At 53.9% G+C, this 18,704-nt stretch overlaps 1 protein-coding gene across 3 annotated transcripts in view; it reads right to left on the minus strand.

The window, feature by feature from the left end:
- Window positions 1-1,100: 1,100 nt before the first annotated feature.
- SAP30BP (SAP30 binding protein) overlaps window positions 1,101-18,704 on the minus strand; it is a 35,495-nt gene continuing 17,891 nt past the window's right edge. For 2 of the 3 annotated variants that reach the window (XM_003417257.4, XM_064270741.1), the window contains exons 4-11: window positions 14,369-14,411; window positions 9,419-9,507; window positions 7,019-7,110; window positions 6,089-6,149; window positions 5,384-5,435; window positions 4,399-4,457; window positions 3,106-3,190; window positions 1,101-2,846 (exon numbers count right to left, since the gene is read on the minus strand). In XM_003417257.4, coding sequence (XP_003417305.1) covers window positions 2,665-2,846; window positions 3,106-3,190; window positions 4,399-4,457; window positions 5,384-5,435; window positions 6,089-6,149; window positions 7,019-7,110; window positions 9,419-9,507; window positions 14,369-14,411 — 663 coding nt within the window. In that variant the 3' untranslated portion in view covers window positions 1,101-2,664. Of the gene's footprint in view, window positions 2,847-3,105; window positions 3,191-3,503; window positions 3,587-4,398; window positions 4,458-5,383; window positions 5,436-6,088; window positions 6,150-7,018; window positions 7,111-9,418; window positions 9,508-14,368; window positions 14,412-18,704 lie in introns of all 3 variants that reach the window. The other variant, XR_010318298.1, reaches the window with a different exon arrangement.

The following is an 18,704-nucleotide window of genomic DNA, read 5'->3' on the forward strand; positions in this document are numbered from 1 at the left end:
GAACTGCCAAACTTCAGGATAGTAGTCAAGAGCACGCTGTTTGCTCCATGCAGGGACCTGCTGGCTGGTTAGGCCAGTACAATCTGCTACACGAGGAGTGAGGCCTGAACCAGGGCAGGAATAACAGGGATGGAGGAGCGACGTCCGAGGTCAAAGTGACCCATCTGATATGGGGGCGAGAGCAGAGGGTTCCTAGGTGTGCAGCTGTAGAACTGGACAGATCATTAAGTCATCACCCAAGAACAGGACAAAGGGTACGGAGTGTGTGTGAAACCAGAAGACCTGGTTAAAGTTCAATTTGGACAGAGTGAGTTCTCCTTGTGAGCAGAGATTAGCTATACATAACTTTGTGTCCTTAACACCAGGGACTCCATCTCCACAGAAACTGTTAAAAACCCATCAGTGAGGCTTACTCACTGCCCTCGCGTTGATTACAACTCATGGTGACCCTACATGTTTCAGAGTAGTACCTCTCTCCATAGGGTTTTCAATGGCTGTAACCCTTCAGAAGTAGAACGCCAGGATTTTTCTTCCAAGGTGCCTCCGCGTGGATTCAAACAGCAAACCTTTTGGTTAGCAGCCCAGCAACACCCACAGACTCCTCAGTGAGATTAGGTAGGTAACCCCGTTTTAACATGCCAACCTGCCGCCATTGAGGGTAAAACTGCTCCATAGAGTTTTCTTGGTTGTAATCTTTATGGAAGCAGATTGCCAGGCTTTTCTTCTGTGCAGTCACCGGGCACATTTGAACCACCAACCTTTAGGTTAGCAGCTGACTGCAAATCACTCGCACCACCCAGGGACCTTCAATCCCATTGTAGGGAAGAGTAAACAAAGTTCAGAGGCGTTAAAGGCCTTGACCAAACACAACGCTCTTGTCTGCTCACCCCAGGCCTCCCCTCAGCTGGGCTCTCGGGCATACAGCCCCAGGCCTGTCATGGCTACTCCAGCCAGGACAGCCCAACTACAGGGCTTAACAGAGGCCAGCACAGGGCCTTGGCCCGGGTACCTCAAAGGTAAGACCCTGGCCAGTTCCATCATCTCTAGTTTGACTCTCCTCCTTGGTTGAAAACAAAAAGAATTGGATCGGCCAACGACAATTGCTTGTAAAGTTTTATATGCTTTATAAAGTTTTTGCATAAATCAGTTCACCGATTCCTCATAACCACCTTCCAGAGCTTTATTACCTTGATTTGACAGAGAAGGCCATGGGCTTACATAGGTGAAGGGCCCAAGCCCACAGCACCTGCTTTAAACTGGGACTCCAGACGGAGGCTCTGACTCCCCATTTACTGCCATTTCCCCTGCCCCACACCATCCCCCGCAAACCTCCACAGGCCCTCTGGGCTAACAAGAGGCCCCAGCTGGAGGCCGAGGGCAGGAAACCTTCCCAGAGACTCTTGGCGCTGAGCGAACAGCTAGTCTCCCAGGGCTGCACAGTCCTGCCACTGGAAGGGAGGGTGAGAATTAAGCTCCTCTGGTGTCGACTACGTGCACGTGTGAAGTGGGGGAGGCAAGAGTGACTCCAGTTTTATTCTTGGGACCTGCGGGCAGAGTTCATCAGGCCACATAACAGCATGACTGGTCGGCCACAATTTCAGGCCCACCTTTCCATACCCCTGCCCGCCCGTGGAAACAACACGGCTCTTCACAGCTTGGCTTCCTCCTCTGACAGTCGGCCCTTCCGCTGGTGGGAAGGAGAGTTGCCAAAGAACACGGAAGATAAATGAGCCCCCTGTGGACGCGGCAGGCTGGCCACAGCTGGAAAAGCAGCTTAGGCCCCCGGAGGAACCCAGCAGCCGTGGGAGCTGCCAGGCAGCTGTGGGGCAGAGATAACAAGTAGAGGAAGGGTGGGGTGGCAGGATCTCCCAGGAGCCGGCCTTCATGTAAACAATAAGCTGTAGCCCCGCCAGGGCGGAGGTGATTCATGTCCCCCACCACTTGGAGCCAAGGAGCTGGGCAACCCCATTCCGGGCACCAATGCACAGGTCAGCATCTCCCCCATCTCTTCTGGTAACTAGCTTGACTTCAAAAGGCTGGGTGTGTCCAAGAAGTGGTCTGGGGGTGCTCCATTGCCCCAGGAGGCAGAAGCCCCCGCTCTTGCCTGAGAACAGGCTGGGTTTCAGGATTGAGGCAGCAGAGAGCAGGAACACGTGTTCTCACCCCACTCCCTGGAATCTCACCTGTGCCCCAAAGGGTGTCACACTGAGTGCCAGTGAATGACTGGGGTGACTTTGCAGGCTGCTCCTCTGAGCAGTGTCACAAGTGTTGGTTACCCCATTTCAACCCTGGGGTAACAATCCCAACCAAAACCACAGAGCACCCCAGCTCGCACATCTGTCTCGAAACAGACAGTGGTGGGGGCGGGGGGGGGCAGCGCACCTGAGAGGCCAAGTGCTAAAAAAACAGTACGTTTAATAGGGTGCAAACCCCAAACAGTATACACATGTCCACAGGCCCCACTCTTCGGCCGCACAATGTCCTTCTTCTGGCTAGAATGCCAGCTAGGGGCTCTTCTCGGGGAGGGCGGTTGTTAGCAGGCCCCATGTCTGGAATAGAGAGTGGCGCCCCCCAGTTACGGGCGACACAGCCTGTTGAGTCCTGGAACAGCTCCTTCTCTCGATGGGAAGGGGAAGGTCCACTCTGACCCTGTGGCCCCACTGGTCACTGCTTGGCCTTCTTCACAATGGTGCCCACAGCAGAGATCACCGTGGTCTTGGAGCCACTGGCGCTGGTGGTCACTGTGACGACGGCAGGCAGGGTGGCAGTGGTGGTGAGGATGGTGGGCTGGGCGATTGTCGTCACCGGGATGGCTGAGTCCCACTTGCTCTTCCTCTTCTGGGCATCTGGAGATAAAACGAGAGAGAGGTCAGGACTGAGATGAACCCGACAGCCACAAACCCTTCGGTCCAAGCTTAGGGAAGAGACCATGACGGGACCTAGCCGTGGAGAGCACGCAGGGCTCCAAGGCTGGTTCCCCAACTCCCAGGCACAGACAAAAGTACAGCCAGGCCAAGGCAAGGCCTGGACCCATGAGGCAGAGCCCGGCCTCTATATATGGGGGTGGGAAGCCGCGGAGCACCATGCTGTGACAACAGCCTTTACCTGCGACGGCTGTGCTGGCGGTGGTGGTGGTGGTGGCTGTGGCGTTGGTCGTGGTGCCTTTCTTGGTGCCTGTCACAAACTCAATCTGGAAGGGGAGGGAAGAGAGTGAGACCTGTGCAAAGCCGCAGCTCCACACCTTCTGCCAGCGTCTGCTCCCAGGGACAGGAGCTTGGCACTAAACAAAGGAGGCACTGAAATCAACTCTGCTGTAACCATCTGGGGGAGGGAAAGGTGTCTAAGAAGAGCCTGAAGGGGATCGTACGTCTCTTAAAAGAGCTTCCCAAACAGATATCGGGTCCCTCCCAGCCTCACCTTGTTCAGCACAGGCCCGGCTTCCGCCCCACCCGCCGCCCCACCTCACATGCCCAGCACCGTTTGGCCAGGCCCCTCCTCCTCACACCCAGGAGGAGGTGGTGCCCGCCCGCACAGGGGAAGGACAGCTCCGGTCCCCAGGCGCTGCAGACACGTCCCTGCAATAAGCCTGGGGTGTGGAAGGGGGAGGGAAAGAGAGAGAAGGGAGATTCAATCAAGGGTTAAGAATGAGAAACCAGATCACACCCTAGCACCAGTTCCCACACTCCTGGCCGACAGCCAGCGCCTTGCCTCCGAAGGCCCCCAGCTCACCCAGCTCACCCGGCCACGCAGCACCCCTAACCTGGGGCTGTATCCCAGAGGCCACACGGCTGCTTTGAGGAGGGTCAGGCCAAACCAGAGGGAGGGAGGAGCTGGTGGCCTGAGGGCCCGGCGTTCTCTCGGTGCCCAGAGGGCAACCCTTGATCTCAAAGTCACACTTTCCCTGAAGGACCCAGACCTCATTGCTCAGGAAGAAGTGGTGTTCAGGGTCCTACGATGAGGGGTCACCTGACATCTGACATGGAGTACAGGGGCACTGGAGCCAGCTCTGGGGGCTGAGAACACACAGGCTAGAGCAAGCTGGGCCCAGCAAACTAGGAGATGGCCAGAGTGGCTCCAACGACACGCAAGGAACAAAGCACCAGGGCTCTGTGGGTCGTAAGCGGGGAGGGAGGTGAAGGAGGTCCAATGCACCAAACTAAGACACCAAGAAACCAAACGGAAGCCACAAGGAAGCATCTTCAGGCTGAGGTAGAACGAGGCTGGGCGTCGACAAGGCCTATGAGTCCAGGAGGCACCTCCACGGCCGCTCAGAACATCACCAGGCGCCACTGTGGGGCCAGGGCTGGGAGAGCCGTCTGGAACCCTCTAGGCTTGGCCAGCGGAACCATGCACTCCAGACGCCTGCCCTTTCCATCCGGGTATCTGCCTACCACTCACTTTGGTTCGCTCCTTCTTGGCCTTTTCCAATTTGTCCATTTCAATCTTCTGGGCTTTGGCTACAAAGACAAGACAAGCTGTTACAAGAGCAGACCCCGTTACAGGAGACAGTCTAGGCCACTGGAACTGAGTCCAGCAGCCCGCCTCCCTCCATGTTCTTGCGATATGGACTAAAGCAGCCTCCAGGCCTCATGGGCGTGAGGTCCTTTTGTGGGAGGCAGAATTTGGGGTTGGCTCTGGGCCAGTGGAGAGCAGGGGCTTCAAACCCAAGGGCCCAGGGCTGCAGACTGTGCAGCCCTGTTGGAAGGGGCCAGCTGCTCCCAGGCTCCAGCTGAGCACTAACATATGGAACTGTGGCCCAGTGTGGCCAGGTTTTCCCACTGACCAAGAGAAACAGGAATTATGGGTTATGTAAAATGCTGGCAACTGGTTCAAATTAAAACAAGACAAAACACATCTACAGGCCAGATCTGGTCCACGGGCTGCTGGCTTGAGACCTGCCTATGGCTGAAGGGCTTGGACCATTTGAAATTCCTCCACAGCCTCCCAAAGGTGCCCCTAAGAAAACACGTGCTCTTGCTGCCTCAGCACACACAGGCCTCTGCCTACATCTGCTTGGCTGGCCCCTCACAGCTTCAAACCCCAGCTCCAACAGGGTTTCCTTGGTGAGGCCTTCCTACCCCATGAGCCAGGCTGGGTGATCCCGCCTGCCAAAGGCTCCCCCTCTGCACTCGGCAACCCCAACACCACCAAACTTGTCACTGCTGGAGTTGCCTGTTCAACCACTTGCCCTCTCTATTGCATTCTAAGTCAAGGGTGGGGTGTGTCTCGTTCAAGGCTGGAGACCCAGCCCCTTGGGCACAGCCTGACATAAAGGGGACCCTTGAGTATGTGTTGGATGGATGGATGGCTGGATGGATGGACAGCTGGATGGGGGGATGGCTGGATGGGCAGATGGATGGATGGACGGAAAGAAGGCGACTACCTAATGCCTCATAGTAGGAGTCCTCGGACCAGCCATGGGGGTCAAACATATCCTGAAAAAAAAAAAAGGTTAAAGCCGCAGTCAGAAGGGACCATCAGAAGACAAGACGACTTAGAAACCCAAATTCCCTTACCCTAAGTCCCTCCTTGGGCTTTCCCAGCCTGGAGTCCCTTCCCCTCGAGGGATGGGGACAAGGACTCAGCTGTCATCCCCAGCCTCCACCCAAGGGGTGCCAAAAGCTTTTAGGAACATGAGAGTGGTCGTATGCCTGTCCGGCAATACCTCAGGCTATTCTATAGGGCCGAGGCCACACTCCAAAACCAAAACCAAACCCAGTACCGTCGAGTCGATTCCAACTCATAGCGACCCTACAGGACAGAGTAGAACTGCCCCATAGAGTTTCCTAGGAGCACCTGGCGGATTCGAACTGCCGACCCTTTGGTTAGCAGCCGTAGCACTTAACCACTACACCACCAGCGTTTCCAGGCCACACTCAGACCCTAATTAATCAGGGCCCAGGAACGTGGTCTATTGCTGGGATCTCTTTATTGGACTATTCCAGAACAACAGGAATTCAAACAAGAGATAAGGTGTGTGCTCTTCAGCCAGCAGTGCTACTGCCCGAACCTTCTGCGGCTCTAAGCTAAACCCAGCAGAGTGAGGGGCCCTGGGCACCACCCCACCAGTCTCAAACGCAAGACGCACCTTTGGGTAGTTGGTGCCAAGCTCGTCAATCGCACAGAACTGGATCAGCTTCTCATAGATGCTGAAAGAAGAATGCAAAAAAGCAATGAGTGGGCACTAGTCCCATGGCCTGCATGGCACCAAATTCCAACACGTTACCAGAACCATCCAGCTCCCGGGCTGACATGAACCTTAAACCCAAACTGTTCTAAGCAAGCTTCCTGCTGGGAGGGGAGAAGTCCATTGGCCTGACATAAGATGACGTGGACCCTTCCACCCTTGCAGTGAGATGGGGCTGTGAGCTAGGGGCCGGAACGAGGACAGCGCCATGTTGATGCCTGGGTTTGGTGTTTTACCTGGACGTCTCCGACCTTCCATCTGTGGCTGGGTCTGAGTCACGTACTCAGGTTCAATCTGGGCCAGGGCAGAGCCCTGCGATCACCCCATCAGGCTCATTCCTGGGGGTTTTACTCACATGAGCACTGGACAGAGTAAGACCCAGAATAGCCCTATCCTTTAACCTGGCACCAGCGCACAGGATCAACGACTTCTTAAGAGTTGGAAGAAGCCAGTGATGGCCTAGCCCAACTCCTTCCTATCACATATGAGGAAACTGAGGCCTGGAGAGGGCATAGGCTTTCGGAGCAGAGTGGAGACAGGAGGCCAGCCAGGCCCCCTCCCCACCCCAGTACAGTGCAGGGTTCTTGCTTTCACTCTACGGTCTGGCTCACTGTGTTTAGTCTGGATGGTGTGAATGCTGTCAGCCATGTCTCATAGTCTAGTGTGTCTCACATGCACTCAACATACCCACAGTCTGGGTGACGGCCCCTTTGGCCCAGGTGGGATCTTAGCTGGGCCTCTCCTCTCTTCCCACCACCTCCATGTGGGCACCCTGTTCCCCGGTCCAACATCAACGACTCAACTGGCCCTGCAGGCTCTCGGGAAACTCACCTGGGGTTCCGAAACTCCTTCTTCCTTTGGATAATGTAGTTCATGTCCATTCCCTCCTTTATCTTCCGCTCATACAGTTTCTGGATCTTATCCTGCAGACAAAGAGCAGAAGAACGCTTACAATGGAAGCCCACCCACTCCATCCCTGCATGTGGTCCTGACGTGCTGGCGAAGCAAGGACAGTGGGACCCATAGGGCCGCACGGAGCCCTGCACCAGCCATCATATTCTCCACCACTGCCTCTGACCAGAGCTGCCGGTCAGCGAGACCGAGAACAGCCTGTCTTCACTGACTTCCCCTGGAACCCTTCTGGGGGCCAGGACAGTGAGCAGTGAGAGATTAAGGCGAGTGATGGATGAATGACATGATGAATGTAAGTCAGTGTCACTCAACTCTGCCCGTGAAGAATGTTGAAATGGCCAGTGTTTGTTACACGTTTTTACTACACACATAAAACAGGATAACAAACATCCCAAATTGGTCAACCAGCTCCTGATTCATCCGAAGGTGAGCTTAGGGCATAGTCAGCATGCAAGGACTGAGCAGTGGTTTTACATTTTCACACATGGTTAAGTCTTCAGTGGATCCGTGAGTCACAGAGACTTGGGAAGGGCTTTGTTCTTTTGGAGGAAGGCAAGCATACAGAGCTTTTTGGATTTGGTCTCACAGGCTTTCCAGAATGTGGGCAAAGCTCAGAGAGAGCCAGTCCCCGCCAGCCTATCAAGGGCCTAGAGCTCCCCTCTCACCTTCATCAGCCGCCCCCTCCCGCCCCCTGGCCTGGCGCTGGATGGGAAACAGGACAGCCACCTGGTAGAGAGCCAGGCTCATGTGTGGGACCAGTGCCACAGGTGTTCTGAGGCTCAAGGAGACAATGTCCTTGAGAGATGGGATCAGTGTTGCCCAGTGTCAGCAAAGAGGCCCAAGAAACTCGAGTACCCATGATGGGCCCAGGGCAGAGCCACCTAGGAAGAGCAGGCTTAGCCAGGAAGGTTGGTGCTGGCCCAGCTCAAGGCCAAGCTGCAACCTCCCCACAGTGGCAGCTATGCATACAGATTCTCCCCAAGGAATACACTGGGGCTTGATTCACCTGCAAGAGGAGGTGGGCAGGGCTCACGTCAGGAGACGAGCTCCCCCCCCCGTCAGAGGCTGGTTCTTTCTGCCGAGACTGGGCTGAGGAAGCATGAATTGCAGAGAGGTCTGTAACATGTTTCCCAGGTATGAGAGAAGCCAAGAGTGACAACCCTGTTTCCTCAACCATCACCTCCTCCCTGGCCTTATGCAGACAGAAGGCTCAGCAGCTGGAGGCGAGCCTCGATTGTACAGATGACCTGTCTGCGTCTCGCAGGCCACCAGCTTGCTCTATCACCTCAGGGGACTGAACTATTTGCTCAGTGTCTTGCTTCTACCATCAGGAGGATCTAAAAAGAAGGAACGTTCTACATTCAAGAGCTGAGCCGCCTGGTGGTTCTGCCTGGCAGACGGCTGGGGCTGCTCCTCACATGCTGTAGCTTGCTGCCTGGCACGGTGGGGTGACGCCACCCTGGGCGGGGTGGTGGTAGGGGCTGACGACTCAGCATAGGGAGGAGTCTCCCGGGGGAGGAAGGGAACCTGCGCTGTGCCCCCAGCCCTGACCCTGGCCAGCCTGCTGTATTCCTCAGCCCCAGGGCCCTTTAGTCACCCATCCGGAGGGCGGTGCCACGGGCTCGCGTGTGGCCAGAGGCGCCCAGGAGATGCTGCGGGGCGAGAGGTAGAGAGAGCCACTGTTGCCTGTTCTGTTGTTTGTCACAAGGTCCCACCACAGGCGACCCGCAGAGGGGCAAGGAGACACAAGCACAGAGTCTGAAAAGGAGGTGGAAATCCCAGCTGTCCCCTGAGGTTCTGCTCGCAAGGGATTAACAGCACTAAACTTTCTAACTCTGGGATTTCCAAATCTCAGGTCAGGTTTGTATGAGGCTTTGTCAGGCAGGAAGCTAGTGAGTTGGCAGTTAGAATGGGTACGAGGGTAAGAATTTTATGCAAACACATGCTTGTGTTTTTGCATTTCTATAATCTGGCTACTTTAAATTCTGATTGGCCCCCAGTTTCTTAGCAAAGTTGCTTCGGAGGTTCCCATTGGCTTGGCTGGGCTGTATGGAAAGGTATGTAATTATTTTTTCTGTCTAGGCCAAGGGTGGGCCAGGGGGTCCCAGCGAGAGCGGCACCAGGGGATAGGCAGAGCATGGACTCCTGAGGTCAGGACAATGGGAGGCAGCTGGACTGCCGGTCCTTCTTCTCTGGGCTGCTTCCCCTGCAGAAGCCTCGGTCCCTTTCCCAGCCAGGCCTTTGGATATACGACCAAACCAAATACCCCAATGGGCCACCTAATCCACAGTGGCCTCGGCAGCCCAGGCTTGTGCTTACTTGTAAGTGATTTGAACATCTGCCAGGGGGTTCTGGCGGGATCTTGATTTCATCAGGTGACATGTTCCGGACTCTTTCAGAAAATGAGGCTGTTGAAAGAACAGAGACAAAAATTCAGCAGGTGAGGGGCTGGAATGGGAAAAGACATGGACAATAAAAAAGGAAGCATGTAAAATGTTCTTGGGGAGGAGTAAATGCTATGAAAAGAGTTAAGATGGGCTGTTCAGCTGTGGCTTTTCTGAGAGGGGGTCATCTAAATCAGACCAAATGACCAGAAGGAGCCAGCCAGTGCAGTGAGGGGAAGTAGTAGTTTGGGCATAAGTCACAGGTGCAAAGAATACATACTCCCAAGCCTCAGCAGTTAACTTTCAAAGAAAGGTGTGTCAGTCGTGTGCTGGTAAACACTTAGCAACCAGCTTAGGAGAGAGGGGGAGCCGGGATCTGTAGCATTTGCCAATTCCCATGGTGTAATTTCTCCTTCAGTGGTCAATTTCAAGTTACCAACATGAAGTCACTGACCCTAGAGCGGGGAACGGGTGTGTACAATGTAAGCGGGTCCCGCCCGCTCCAGCCCACCACTAGGCATATCCCTAAAACCCCTCCAAGACTTGTGAAACTCAGAGTTGCTTGGAGCCATCCTTCTTATCCCAGGCTGACCTGCCCAGGCTCTAAGTGAAAGAATCTAGGGCTCCTGAGGCTCTGGGTCCCAAAGCATCCAGAACTGCGCCTTGAGCATAAACGACATTTAAAAAATTGCCTAAGTTAAGAATTAACTTAGGGACTTCAGAAGAAAATAAAACACCAATCAACTCTCTGTTGGTCCACCTCATTCTTGGGAACAAAAGGCCTATTTCTAACGTGAAAAACCCCAACCTCCAATGGACAATTCCCACAGAGATTTGCCACTACCCACCCAAGGCTCTCTCTCCACTCCCTTCCCTTAGCCTCTGGCCACCCTGGCAGCTGCAGAGTTGTGCTCTGGAGCGCTCAGACAATGTGCTGTTTGTTTTAAGATTCTGTCTGTGCTCTTAAGAGCATTCTCTCATGAAAAGAACCATACAATGTGCAAAAAGCAGGCAGAGTTGGGTGGGAAAGGATGAAGGGAAAGAATGAGCAAACCACCACCAGTTAACATTCAGCAAGAACTAGGCACCTACTGTGTGCCAGGCCCCGGGCCTATCCATTTCTCAGAATAGCCCTCTGGGGCTGAGAGGCTGCCCAGGGCTGGCCTAGCATGGCTGGCCCCATCTCCTCTCCAAAAGCTGGGTTAATATTTTCTCAGCAGATAAGGAGCTTTGATCTCTGCCTCGGGTTTCAGTGTTACTGTAAAGCACACCGTGCTGGGCAGGGCTGGGGTAAGGCCCCAGCAGACTTTGCCATTCCATGTGCTGCCATCCAGGCCCGAGCACACTGGAGGTATGTCAAGACTGGCAGAGAGCTCGAACCCAGGGCAGTCTCATTACACTGTACATGTGCGATTATCCCTGTTATCATGGACCCTTGCTGGATGTGCCCCAAGAGCACAGCACTGAACAGCCATTTCGGGTGAGGGCAAGAGAACAGAGACTGGGCAACATGGAGACCAAAGGTCCCGCCTGGACCTGACCCACCAGTGCAGACCAAGGACAGCTTCCATGGGGGCTATGTGCTTCTCTTGCCCAGCACCTTCCTTCTGCCTCCTGACTCAGGGAGCAAAGGTGACACCCAGGCCTGACTGGAGTTCAACTCTAGTCTTGAATTCCTCCTTTCTCTCAGCCCTGGGATAGTCAGGAGCTCTCAGCCCAAGGCTCAGGTGGGCTGCAGAGGCCTGTGAAGTAGAGTTAGCTGGGGTGGGGTGGCCCTCTGATTTTGTGGGTATCAGCAAAGACAGCCCTGGGCACACACACAAGCGGGGTGAAGCGCTGGGCTGAGAGCGTGCCTCTGTGTGAGAGACAAAGAGTGTCCTTCGGGATTTGCCAGGAAGGCCTTTGGGATAAACATGGTGTGGCCATGCTGCCACTGCAACCCAACCACACTCTGGGGCTCATATGGTCCAGTGTGACAGGATGGGGAATGCCCCCGAGCTCCCAGTCTGGAAACAAGAGAATTGCCAGGAAGTTACTGGCAAAAATAAAGACACATTCCGTAAAAGCAGAGGAAAGTTTACTGCACAGGATAAGTCAGGGGCAATCTTCCAGTGATTCCTTTCCTAAGTCCCAGAATATGTCTCACGGAGAAGATGTAAGACCCACAAATGCTGTTATTTGAGCCACCACGAAGCCTCAAGCATTCTCCCGGGAAATGCATCCCCAGACCCTTAGAGGCAGTGGCGGTGTTGGGCTGCTGCCTGGGTCTGCTAGGGGTGTTCTAGAAGGGCAGTGCACTTAGAATCTGAGAGGCTTGTTGCCGGCGTGATTCACCCTGTGCACGCCCAAGCCAGAAAACAGTCACGGCATCCACAGCTGCCAGGTAGGAATCTGAGCAGGAGCCGCCGGTCAAGTGGGCTTAGGTAATGGCTAGGAATGAGCAAGACTGGAGATGCCAGGGGTGCCTGGAGGGCTGGAGGTGGCTGTAGGGCAAGAGGCAGCAGTGTCCCTCGCTCACCAGCAACATGCAGAAGCCACTGGATCAGCATGCCAAAAGTGTAACCTTATAGGACCCCGGTGGGGTGCTGGTGCGGCACCAGGAGAGGGGGGACGGGGTACCACTCTGCTCTGCCAAGCAGCTGCGATGCTGACAGCTCGTGGGCTGGCTTCTCCGTGCTCTCGTTTGCTCACTAAAGCTGGGGCTGTCCACACATACGAAATGCTTTTCAATCCAAGCTGGGCAGCCTGTGAGGCCTGACATCCAGAAAGAGTCACAAAAGGAGCTGAGTTCAGGCTGAGGGACCAACACCCAGGGATGGCATCATGAGTGGAAGCCACTCTGTCAGCTAAACCCCTCACCTCCTCAACGAGAAACAGGACAAGTATTCAAGACTACTGGGCTTCAAGATGCATCTGTGTCTTTGGTGGGTGAAGGGATAAACGAACCGTGGTGCATTCCTACCACAGGGCATTACTTAGCAGTACAAAGAAAGAAACCATGGAGATGCTCAACGACATGAGTGAATCTCAAAAGCATTATGTCAAGCGAAGCAGCGACACAAAAGACTGTATGATTTCATTTGTGTCAGTGGTTCTCAACCAGGGGGGATTTGGCTCCCCAGGGACACTGGGCAACGTCTGGAGACATTTTTCATTGTCACAGCTGGGGACGGGGGTGCTACTGGCACCTAGAGGATAGAGACCAAGGATGCTGCTAAAGATCCTTGGCCAACGAGGCCTGGGTGAGGGAGCCTGATTTCTATGAAATTATAAAAAAGAGAAAACCGCAGTGAAGAAAGAAGATCAGTACCTGCCTGAGGCTGGGGGAGGAGATGGTTCGCGGCGGGGGGGGGTGGCGAGGGGACATTTTAGGACAATGGAGGCGCTCTCTACCATAATGGTGGTGGGGGCTAATGTCACTCAGTACCTGTAGAGCTCGGGGTAACCCCACTGTATGTAAATTATACCTCAATGAAGCTAGTAAAGAAAAGGGGCAAGAGGAGAAAAGTGCCAGTGCTGTGGGAGAAGCTGGCGGCAGGGCAGCTGGTGCCCACACACATTCCCCTGGCTGCCCACTCACCTGCCTGGGCACTACTGTTACTGTGTCCTGGCAATCCTGGCATGCAGGCAGGCTGCTCTCTGGCCCCCTTTACATAGGTTCTCGGTAGTAAACAGCAGGGGAGGTTGGCCCCAGTCCCCTGGACTGTGGCTCAGGCCCCGGGAGAAGCCGCTGGTCCCTGGCAGGCACCGGCTCTGCATCCTCCACCCACAAAGCCAACTGCCATACCCCTAAAGCACCATTTTCTAGAGAGCAAAAACTAGGTCTCCAGGAAATGCTGATTTTTGTAGGATTTGGAAGACACACACCGCATTCACCAGGAAACCCAGGGATGAAGGTAGAATCCTGCCAGGGTTTTCGGCTGCCTACAGTGTCAGTTCCTACCAGTCCCTCCTCAACAAGCAAATCTAACGAACAGTTTCCAGCTCCTTGAGTTAGGGAAAAACAGAACGGGCTCCCTTCTTCCACCCCAGCAAAAGGAGCCTATTCAGAGAAAGGATAGGTTAGCAAGAGACAGGAAGCAGCACTCCCAGGCTAAGTCCTGGACTTTGAGTCCCTGGGGCTGGTGTGTGTGAGTCACGGCTCTGAAAAGGAAGCACAGGAATGGCTCTGTGGGCTGCCATCCAAAGCAGAGCCGAGCGAGCAGGAGTCTTGTTTTGTGAAGATTCAAGGGACAGGCCAGGAGAGATGGTAATGGCCACCAGAGAGAGGAGGGTTCATTCCTCCTTAAGGTTTGGATTCAGACTGCCAGAAACTTCTTCTGGGTCAGGCCCTGGGGAGCATTACAGAGTCCATGGCCAAAGTCAAGAACCTGAGGGGTTTTCTAAGAGGATCAAGAGGCTGGGGTCAACACAGGGCTTGGATGGCCTATGGCTGTTTTCCAGAAACACAACCTCCCTGCTCCTTCCACGTCACAAAGGGTCCCAGTCTCCAGGGTTGTGAGGCATGTTCCTGCCTGAGGACAGAATGCAGTGCCAGCAGAGGCCACGTGGTCACTCCCCGGACAACACAAATATGCCAGCAGAGGGGAAAGAGGGGTGCCAGAACAGAGGGCTGGGCCCGGGGCACAAGAGTCAGCTCTCAGCTGAAGTGGGCCCTGAATTCTCTTTTGACAACACTGGCAACTGACCAGAGCCCAGTGAAATGCACCATGAATCTTATGTTAAAGGAAGAATTGTTCCCTGGTGTCTTACCCAGACATCTTAGGGGATGCCAAGGGCCCCAGAGGGAGTGCTTAGAGACGGCTGCTCAAGAGAGCAGCTGCTTTGACAAAAGCAGAAAGAAGCCTGGGGGGCACAGGCACTGAGGCTTCCCCAGGGGACTTACCAACTAATTCCTGGGGATCTCGCTTTTCTACCTCTGCGTTATCCTGCAAAAGAGAAACAGAAACACAAGGAGGTGAGCCTGGGCTCCCGAACCACGGTTACTCCCTTCACTGGGACCGTCAGTGCGGTCCAAGGAGGAGAAAGATAGGTAAAAGCACTGCAGGAGCAGTGACGTGCCAATGTCCTGGGGCCTCGGGGCCGGGGGCTCTGCCCCCTTCTCCCATATCAGAGCAGCTGGAGGCTCCAGATTCACTTCCAGCTCGCTGCTCCATGGCCTGCAGCAGTGGCTGATACCCACTCGCCAAGGAGAGCCAAGGCCAGCAAGCCCCTCGAGCCCCTGCACCCTGCCCTGTCTTTCCCTGGCCCCTAGGAGCATGCCGGGACAGTGCGTGGCCAAGGCCCAGCTACCAGGAGTATCACTGCCCTGGCCACAGGTCCCAAGGAAGCACGAGGCGACCACTTTATAATGTCAGAATCCCATGACCACGATACAAAAGATCAGCTGCTCCCAAGGTTTTTTTTTTCCCCCTTTGGTTTAAGGAAAAAGGAGAGAAGTTCTTGTGAGGATAAAGAGCAGCACGTGGAAGCCTGGAGCAGGCCTTGAATGAGTGGCCAACGAGGCCTGGGAAAGCATGACAGCCGGGCAGCCTGTCCCTCTGGCTCTCACCTCTCAGCTTGCATCGCATCGGGCTTTATATTCTGCCCCGTTCCTTCATGCGCCTGGCTGCCCACGCCCCCACCTCCCCACGTCCTTTAGCTCAGCCACAAGCAGGAGCCTCATAGCACAGGCTCTTATCGACGCTTCTGAGACATGCTCTGTTACTGCTGCAGAGTAAACTCTTCACCCAGACCAAGTCAACAAGGAGCAGGCTGCAGTCCAAGTCCCACATTCCAAACTCCTGGAAGGCCAGGGACGGTGTCCTTCCCTTGCCTCCACTTTCCCAAATGTCAAATGGGGAGAACACATGCGCTTCCCCCACTTCTGGGCCCCGGATGCCCCATCCCTCACAACTAGAGTGGGCTCTCGAGTGCCCACAGGCTAACGAACAAAATGCAAACGGTGACTTCGCAGAAAGCGGATGGTAGTGAGGGAGGAGAAAGGACTGGCGAAGTTGGGTACCTACGCTGCAACAAGGCCTTCAAATGACAACAGCACAGAGCTCCATGGACCCCTTACATGAAGAAACGTCACACCAAGTACGTCACAAAAAGGAAGGTGCAAGTAAGGCTACCTAATCCCCTCCACAGCCATGGCTCCACACAGAGACTAGAATATAGTGCCTAGCCCCCTTCCTCAAAACGTTCTCCCTCGCGGGTTTGGGCACCATGGTTTCAGGGGACATCTTAAGTCAAATGGCATAATCAAAGCTATTACGAAAATGTTCTGCATCCCACTTTGGAGAGTGGCGTCTGGGGTCTTAAAACGCTAGCAAGTGGCCATCTACGATGCATCAATTGGTCTCAACCCACCTGGGGCAAAGGAGAATGAATGACACCAAAGACACAAGAGAAATATAAGCCTAAGAGACAGAAAAGGCCACATAAACCAGAGACTACATCAGCCTGAGACCAGAAGAACTAGATGGTGCCCAGCTACAACTGATGACTGCCCTGACAAGGAACACAACAGAAAACTCCTTAGGGAGCAGGAGAGCAGTGGGATACAGACACCAAATTCTTGTAAAAAGACCAGATTTAATGGTCTGACTGAGACCAGAAGGACCCCGGTGGTCATCTTGGCCCAGGACAGGAACCATTCCCAAAGCCAACTCTTCAGCCAGGGATTGGACTGGACTATGGGATAAGAAATGATACTGGTGAAGAGTAAGCTCCTTGGATCAAGTAGACACATGCGACTATGTGGGCAGCTCCTGTCTGGAGAAGATGAGAGGGCAGAGGGAGGCAGAAGGTGGTCCATTGGACACAAAAATAGAGTGTGAAGGGAAGGAGGGTGCGGTCTCATTAGAGGGAGAGCAACTAGGAGTATACAGCAAGGTGGATATAAGTTTTTGTATGAGCGACTGACTTGGTTTGTAAACTTTCACTTAAGCACACACACACACAAAAAGTTCCCCCTGATTTAGGACAGGCCAAACACCCCTCATTCTTCTCACACTGCGGCTATTCATTCAGCTGAGTGGAATAAAGCCCATGCCAGGCTGCTCAGCTACTGTTGCTTCCAGCCACCACTCCCCACCACTGCCAGTGAGGTGGGCAAAGGAGCTGGGGCCAGGCTGGTCAGAGGGTGGGGCAGCCTGGAGGACTGCCATGCCCAATTCAGGGTGGATCATAAATCAGCCGCTTTCTAGAGCTGGCAAGTCTCTGTGGACCAACAGCAATCCCTTTGTGGCAGTGACTGAGGAAATCAATGTTAAAGAGCATGTCAGTCACAAAATGTGGGACTGTAACAGTGGTTAAGAGCTCGGCTGCTAACCAAAACACTGGCAGTTTGAATTCACCAGCCGCTCCTTAGAAACCCTGTAGGGCAGTTCTACTCTCTCCTATAGGGTGACGATGAGTTGGAATCGACTCATCAAGAGGTTTGATTTTGAACATTTCCTCAAATGTTCCCTCTAGGGGACAGCTTTCTGGGTACATCCTACTGTTAACTCTACCTAAAGGCCCCCGCGCCCTGCCATTCCCCAAGCGCTGCACTGTGCCAGCCCCTGTCCTGGACCACAGCTGAGCCAAGGACGAAGGGGCAAGTTGTCCACACTGGAATTCTAATGTGTCTACCCAGAAAGCACAGGGATTTAGTCACCAAACATGCAACTTCTCTTCAAAGGGGACAGCATTTGTTTACTTCAGCGGTTCCTTGTGAGGAGGGGGCGTGTAAGGATGGGGGTGGGGTGGATTCCTATGTTCCACAAGGCCCCTGCCTGGCTGAGCTGAGGCTGTCCAGTCACATCTCTGGAAGAGATGACTGGGCAAAATCACAGACCAAAAACCCCAAACCAGTAGCTGTCGAGTCCAAAGTATCTTTTTCCCTTCTTTTAGTCTCTTCCTATTTCTGGTTCGGCTCCTCATTCCAAAATTAATCTCTCTACTCTTAAAAAAAGAAATAAATGGAGTAGCTGGTTTCAGTGTGCTACCTAGTTTAGTCTTTGCTTGCCTACTCCTAGTCCAAAAAAAAAAAGGTGGGGTATGCCCAGAGTACACCCTGAGCACTATGGAGCTACGGACCCTGGACCTAGTACCACAGATACAAGTCCACCCAACGTCCCACATGGAGTCCAGCTCTGAGGCCCCTGACCTTCAGTGCCTCTGAGCCAAGTGTCAATCAATGGAACAAAGACTCAACTCCTATAAGATTCTCACACTTTGAGAGAATCTTATACACCAGCCTTATAAATGAGCCTTCACCGACTGGCAGCCAACAGTCGAGAAGCCTCAGAAGTACCAGAACCACTGCACAAAGGTCCCCTGGAAGACTCTGGAATCTCCCATTTATGTCACAGGCTCCTGTGGGACTTCGAAGGTTCTGGAGAATCAAACAATAGAAATCTGTGCCTCCTGGTGGTCACGCCTTGTCATGTCTTAGAATTTCCTCCTCCTGACTTCCGAGTTGAATGAGCTGGGCTGTAAGCCTGCTGCACCCTGGGCACCCGTGTTGCTGCACTGAGCAGGGGTCTGGATAGATAGCTGCCCTGGAAGAAACTTCTCACTCAGGAAGACAACAACTCAAATGCTTTTGGATTTTAAAGTGCTCACTCAGCCAAAGTAGCTTGCCACCACACCCTGTCCTGAGCAGGGCCAGGAGCCATGGAATCACCTGCTCCTCAGATGGAGGTGGAGCCAGGGCTTTCAAGCAATGAGGAGGAGAGCTTAGCAAAAGGCAGATGGGGTATCTGGTCATGACCAGTGAGGGCTATGACTAGTACCCCAATGATGTTTTTCAGAACTATTGATCCTCAAGTGTCCACTGAGGCAAGTCAAGTTCCACTCAATGAAACCCTTTATTCATACCCTGACGGTATTATTCCATCATGACCCCCTGGACCATTCGGCCTGGCAGGGAAGGGTAAAACGAAACCCAGTGCCCTCGCAGGGAAGGGGAGAATAGGGGAAAAGATCATCCCCAAAACAGACCCACAGACACCCTCCCACCCATCATGCCTCAGGTACCAGGAATTCAGTGTGAAATGGGCGAGGCACCCATGATTGTTATCTTGGAAGGCAGTCACGGTGTGAGATACAAACATTTGATGAAATATTTAAAATGACAGAGCTAAGGAAATGGAAGAAAGATTCATATTATCAGATAGCCAGTCGCTCCAGAACCGGTTTTACAAAACCTGCTGCAAGGAGAGAGTCTCACTATGCCATTAATGAGGCAG

This window comes from Loxodonta africana, chromosome 18 (genome assembly GCF_030014295.1).
Source record: "Loxodonta africana isolate mLoxAfr1 chromosome 18, mLoxAfr1.hap2, whole genome shotgun sequence".
In the NCBI taxonomy this organism is placed as follows: Eukaryota; Metazoa; Chordata; class Mammalia; order Proboscidea; family Elephantidae; genus Loxodonta; species Loxodonta africana.